The following is a 6,872-nucleotide window of genomic DNA, read 5'->3' on the forward strand; positions in this document are numbered from 1 at the left end:
CTATGCCCTTTCCTGCCTGTTAGTGTTAGTTAGTACTGTAATCCTGTCACCAGTAAGTGTAATCAGCTAGGCTTTAACCTAATCTGTTTATTGTTTGTCTTTTTGTCAGTAAAGACACACACACAAATATCAGACTATAGTACTTCAGACCCAATCATTCTTACCTCATGTAGTCTTTGTTTGTGCTGGTCTTTTCCCCATGGTGCTCATGACTGCCTCTGTGGCACAACTGAACACACTCAGCCACTCACTCACTCACTCACTCACTCACTCACTCACTCACACACACACACACACACACACACACACACACACACACACACACACACACACACACACACACACACACACACACACACACACACACACACACACACACACACACACACACACACACACACACACACACACACACACACACACACACACACACACACACACACACACACACACACACACACACACACACACACACACACACACACACACACACACACACACACACACACACACACACACACACACACACACACACACACACACACACACACACACACACACACACACACACACACACACACACACACACACACACACACACACACACACACACACACACACACACACACACACACACACACACACACACACACACACACACACACACACACACACACACACACACACACACACACACACACACACACACACACACACACACACACACACACACACACACACACACACACACACACACACACACACACACACACACACACACACACACACACACACACACACACACACTCTCTACCTGAGAGACAATTACTTCATGGGGCGACAGTGGATCAGGAGGCAGAGTGTTCGTCTGGTAATTGGAAGGTTCCCAGTCCGATTCTGGCTCCTCCCAGCAGCGTGTCAAAGACAAGTGTCCTTGAGCAAGACCCTTAACAACTAACTGCTCCTGATGAGCAGGTTTGCACCTTGCATGGTTACCTCTGCTGTCGGTGTGTGTTTACATGAGTGAATGGGTGAATGTGAGGCATAAGTTATAAAGTACTTTGTTGCTTTCAGTTTAGCTGGTTGTCCGTACTAATACACATTGGCCGTATTAGGGGGTGGGAAACTGATGGGTGGGGATCGGGCGTTGTGGACAGCGACTCCTACAGGTCGGTTGGTGCGCCTGCGCAGTAGAATCAGGAAGTGTCGGGGGCAGCGTGAGCCTCCCACGCGTTACTCCTCGCCACTGAGAGATCGAGCTGCGCAGGTGAAAAGATGCGACTGCTGTTACCTCAAGTACCGGAGGGGACTTGTGCTATGTATGACTTAGTCCACATTGCAGCCGGCTTGTGGGAGGCAAGAAACAGCGTCCGTGACAGGGGAGGGTTGAATTGGATGATACGAAATTGGGATGGGAGAAAATATAGAAAATGGGAGAAAAAGTGTATATATAAAAAAAAAAAGGTTATAAAGTACTTTGGATAAAAGCGCTATATAAATGCAGTCCATTCATAACTGCCGCCTGGTGACACACACTTAACATTCCCTTCACATGTTACTGTACATGTTATAACTGCTGCCTGGTGACACACACTTAACATTCCCTTCACATGTTACTGTACACATGTTACTGTACATGTTATAACTGCTGCCTGGTGACACACACTTAACATTCCCTTCACATGTTACTGTACATGTTATAACTGCTGCCTGGTGACACACACTTAACTTTCCGTTCACATGTTACTGTACATGTTATAACTGCTGCCTGGTGACACACACTTAACATTCCCTTCACATGTTACTGTACATGTTCTCAAACATTTTCATGTTAAAGGAAAACTCCAACATTTTGGGAAATTAGCTTATTTAACATCTTCCCTGGAGTTAGACAAGAAGATACATACCTTTTTGTCTATCTGCATGCATTAGGCTTAGGGAACGCCCGCACCGTTAGCGTAGCTTAGCTTCATCACTGGAAGTGGGTCATACTTTTACCCTGAAGTTCCCTACAGTCACGATTCTCACGAAATACACTCCAAAACGTTCCTGTAAACATGTTGTGACCTGTGTATTTACCACGTGGAGAAATAAAAAATAATTGAATTTGACATTTACGTTTTCTAAGCAAAAAACAATTTTTTGCCTAACCACTCCTCTCTGGGCGCAGTGATTTCACGCAACGCAGTGCTACTTTCTAACGCTAACGCCAGTGTTTGTTTACATTTTCATTTCATTCAAAGGATCCGAACCGATTGAAGTTTATGGATACCATGACTGTGGTAAGTTTTAATTTATGTTTTTAGATGGAAGGCTGTATTCCATCTGTCTAACGTTAGCGAATATTGTGAGATTGATGAATAGGACATAACGTTGCTGGACTATCGACCTAGTTAGCCCCTTTCCTGACTGCGATGCACGGCCACAGGGTTTGGGCGAGTGAATCCACACTCATGCTATTATTATAACTAATTTATTGTGTAACGCTAGCCCCTTAAAACTTACCACAGTCATGGTATCCATAAACTTCAATCGGTTCAGATCCTTTGAATGAAATGAAAATGTAAACAAACACTGGCGTTAGCGTTAGAAAGTAGCACTGCGTTGCGTGAAATCACTGCGCCCAGAGAGGAGTGGTTAGGCAAAAAATTGTTTTTTGCTTAGAAAACGTAAATGTCAAATTCAATTATTTTTTATTTCTCCATGTGGTAAATACACAGGTCACAACATGTTTACAGGAACGTTTTGGAGTGTATTTCGTGACTGTAGGGAACTTCAGGGTAAAAGTATGACCCACTTCCAGTGATGAAGCTAAGCTACGCTAACGGTGCGGGCGTTCCCTAAGCCTAATGCATGCAGATAGACAAAAAAGGTATGTATCTTCTTGTCTAACTCCAGGGAAGATGTTAAATAAGCTAATTTCCCAAAATGTTGGAGTTTTCCTTGAGACCCCACATTGAGAGTTAATAGGCCACCCCTGGAGGTCCCCGGACCACACTTTGAGAACCACTGTCCTTGAAAACCTTGATTTGATCAAACCAACACACTGATTGTGATTTATTCACAGAAATGAAGAATACGGAAGTGAGGATTTTATACTGTACATATTATTTACACAAACTATGTTCATGTGCATGCATGTGCGCTTGCATGTGTGTGTGTGTGCTTGCCGTCTTTTGTGTATTTGCTTATGTGTGTATATGTATATTGATGTTTACTATGTAATCATTGTCTTATTGTACCATGTGCTTGCATGTATGTGTGTGTGTGTTTGGCAGGTGTCCAGTATCAGTGAGGAGAGATGGTAGCCTCCATATAGAGAGAGTGATCTGCAATCTGCTTGGGTTGGAGGTGCAATTCCTAACAGGCTCAACCATATGGATAAAAGTGCCCATATTTTATATTTGTGCATTACACAAACCAAAAACAGATATTGTCGGAATTACTAGAAGAAAGAAACGTCACCACCTTTGGCTGATAGTAATTTATTCATTTATTAGGATTTCTTTTGGACTGGTCTAATAAATGTTTACGGTTCTTAGATGGATCCCCCTGCTGCCTCCTCCTCCTCCTCCTCCTCCAGGGGTCACTGCAGGGTGCCACGGGGAGTGGCGTACTGGCTCATATTAGGCAGGCCATGCATTATGCAGCAGCTTAGGTTAGGGCACTGCGCTGGATCTTCATGTCCTCAGCTACAGTCCACCTGTCGCTGCTCTGGTCGTAGCGCTCCACGTTGGAGGTGGTGTTGAAGCCATTGAAGCCTCTGACCACGAAGAGCAGGTCGTCCAACACCCCAATGCCAAAGTTGCTGCGGGGGGTGAGCATGGTGGGCAGGGCGCGCCAGGAGTCAGTCAAGGGGCTGTAGGCCTCCTCGCTATCCAGGCGGTTGTCTCTGTTCAACCCTCCAACCCGAGGACAGGACACATGAGAGGAATGTTTTAGTGTGTGTCTCAGGTAGACAGGCAGGCAGACACGTTATTAATCCACTTAGGGAAATGAGGGCATCACAGCAGCATTGCAAGTCAAATGATACATATCTATAAAAATATCTAGTATAAAGCATTTGTCTCCATGTGCACCTACCACATAGACTTGACCTCCGTACGCAGCGACTCCCACTCCTTGACGCCTGCTGCTCATGGGGGCGATCAGAGTCCACTGGTTGGTGTCTGGGCTGTAGCACTCAGCTGTGAGCAGACACTCCGCTCCGTTGAAGCCACCACAGATGTAAACCTGTAATAAGAAAGAATATTCTAATTTAGTTTATATATTCAAATTTTTTTCATTCTACTTTAATTGTCTGTTAATGTTGATGCACCAAAGGACCAAGACAAATTCCTTGTATGTGGAAGCTTACTTGGCAATAAAGACATTTATGATTTCTGATTCTGAATGATACCAATCGCTTAGTTTTTAATGTGAACGTTCCTTGGGTTCATCTACCACAGTTCCACCCACCTTGCCGTGGAGCTCTGCGGCGCCGGCATCGCTCCTGCGCTCCAGCATGGGTGAAATCACTGTCCACTGGTTGGTTTCAGGCTCGTAGCGCTCTGCGGTGTTCAGTCGCACGTGTCTGTCGAACCCTCCCATGGCATAGATACAGCCGTCCAACGCGACCATGCTGACGTAACAGCGGCGTGAGTGCATGGGAGCCGCCTGCAGCCAGCTACGAGTGATGGGGTTGAACCTGCGCACACTGCTGAAATACTCTACGCTGTTTTTGCCGCAGACGCAGTAGACCAGACCGTGGAGATAAGCGCTGTCATGGTAGGCCCGGGGACTCTGCGCCTCAACGCTCACGTCCATCCATCCACCGGCTCGGATATCGTAAGCCTCCATGCTGCCGCCACCAACGCCTCCGATGGCCAATAGGACCTCCTGGGGCAGGCAGGCAGGGGGTTTGGGAGCCTGTCGGAGCCAGGGGGTTTCAGGATGCTGAGGATGACGGGCCTGCAGTCGTGGCTGTCCCTCACCACAGGGTTGTTCTGCATGTTGTTATGGAAGTAGTCAGGCCTCATCAATCCCATGCAAACCTGGGAAGAGACAAGCAGACAGTGGGTACAACTTAGACAGCGGTTGTAGACGGTTTCACTGGAATTCTGTTGCTAGGGAACAGTTTGGACCCAAATGTTTGAGAACCACTGTACTAGGGAACCTACGTTCCCTAGTACCACGTTTAGATCATCCCTCTCGATGATGTCCACCAGTTGCTGCAGGGACAGCTCCACAAACTCCTGTGAGACACAAGCATCTCCTCAAAGTGACACACGATGAAGAGATGGGCCTTGCGCCTCAGGTCAGGGCAGCAGTAGATGTCCGTGAACCTCCAGATGCCGACACAATTTTCCAGAGACAGCTGGCCTTCTATGAAGTCATAGCATGCTCCTATTATGCCAGTGACGAGAAGCTGATCTGCAGCCACCAGAAGCTCTTCCACGTTCTCTGCTGTCACCGGCACAAAGCATGTGTAGGCGTACTCTATGATGAGCTGCATCATAGCCGCGGACACCCCAGGGATAGTGTAGACTGGTTTCTCTGAGTCGCTACAGTGAGTGAAGTTGGTTGGTTCTGTGGGATGCAGTGTATAGAGATATCTGATGAGTAAACAGTAAGCAACATTCTGTCCTGTGTAGTAATATATTTTCACTGTAGAAGTACAGTATAGTATCTTTTTACAGTAGAAGTACAGTATAGTATCTTTTTACAGTAGACGTACAGTATAGTATCTTTTTACAGTAGACGTACAGTATAGGGATGGGACCGAATATTCAAGGGGGGGGGGGATTACATTTTTTTCTTTTCTTTTTGAAGCAAACCATTCTTATTTCATTCCTTTTTATATTTAGAGGCAGCCTAATTTTCATAGCCTAATTGATCTAAAAGATGCACATGCTACTGTTTCTGTTTGTTTATTAAAACCGGTTGATAGAAGTGCCTATTTATGTGCAATACCCTTTGATTTTAATTATCCATTCTATTAAAAAGAATAACTGAATTTAACTGGACGGCTACGTGGCGTAGTGGGCAAGGCGCTCGCCACGAATGACGGAGACGCTGGGCTTGCCTGTTCGAGCCCAGCGCTCCACATTGCTTTCAGTTTAGCTGGTCGTTCATACTAATACACATTGGCCGTATTAGGGGGTGGGAAACTGATGGGTGGGGATCGGGCGTTGTGGACAGCGACTCCTACAGGTCGGTTGGTGCGCCTGCGCAGTAGAATCAGGAAGTGTCGGGGGCAGCGTGAGCCTCCCATGCGTTACTCCTCGCCACTGAGAGATCGAGCTGCGCAGGTGAAAAGATGCGACTGCTGTTACCTCAAGTACCGGAGGGGACTTGTGCTATGTATGACTTAGTCCACATTGCAGCCGGCTTGTGGGAGGCAAGAAACAGCGTTCGTGACAGGGGAGGGTTGAATTGGATGATACGAAATTGGGATGGGAGAAAATATAGAAAATGGGAGAAAAAGTGGACCAAAAAAATAATAATAATAACTGAATTTAACTGAAACTGAACATTTTAACTGAATTCAAACTGAAACAAAAAATAACAATATATTTTTATATTCGATATTAAGAACCAGCGATTTTCGAATATCACTTTTGCTAGAAAGTCCCATCCCTACAGTATAGTATCTTTTTACTAACCAAGTTAACCTGAACCAAGCTAACCTGAACCAAGCTAAACATACCTGAAATAGGCGCTGCAGCCACACAGGATGTTCTTGTGGGCATTAAACTCAGTGCTGTTGACTTTAATAACCACATCACAGAACCTTCCCTCCAGATGCAGGTCATTAAGGATTGTAGAGGACATTGTTTCCTTTTCCATGTGGGGATTTTTAAATTGTATCTACAGTATATATTCAAGCTTAC

General features: G+C 45.7%; 1 protein-coding gene across 1 annotated transcript; it reads right to left on the minus strand.

The window, feature by feature from the left end:
* Window positions 1-3,896: 3,896 nt before the first annotated feature.
* Window positions 3,897-4,839, minus strand: LOC311246596 (uncharacterized protein; the record flags this gene model as incomplete). The annotated part of the gene is made up of 3 exons (XM_084336746.1): window positions 3,897-3,902; window positions 4,084-4,233; window positions 4,459-4,839. The coding sequence occupies 3 exons, from the start codon at window positions 4,837-4,839 to the stop codon at window positions 3,897-3,899; spliced, it is 537 nt and encodes a 178-aa protein (XP_084192872.1).
* Between the last annotated feature and the right edge of the window lie 2,033 nt (window positions 4,840-6,872).

Source organism: Notolepis coatsorum (genome assembly GCF_963971535.1).
Source record: "Notolepis coatsorum genome assembly, chromosome: 19".
NCBI lineage: Eukaryota > Metazoa > Chordata > Actinopteri > Aulopiformes > Paralepididae > Notolepis > Notolepis coatsorum.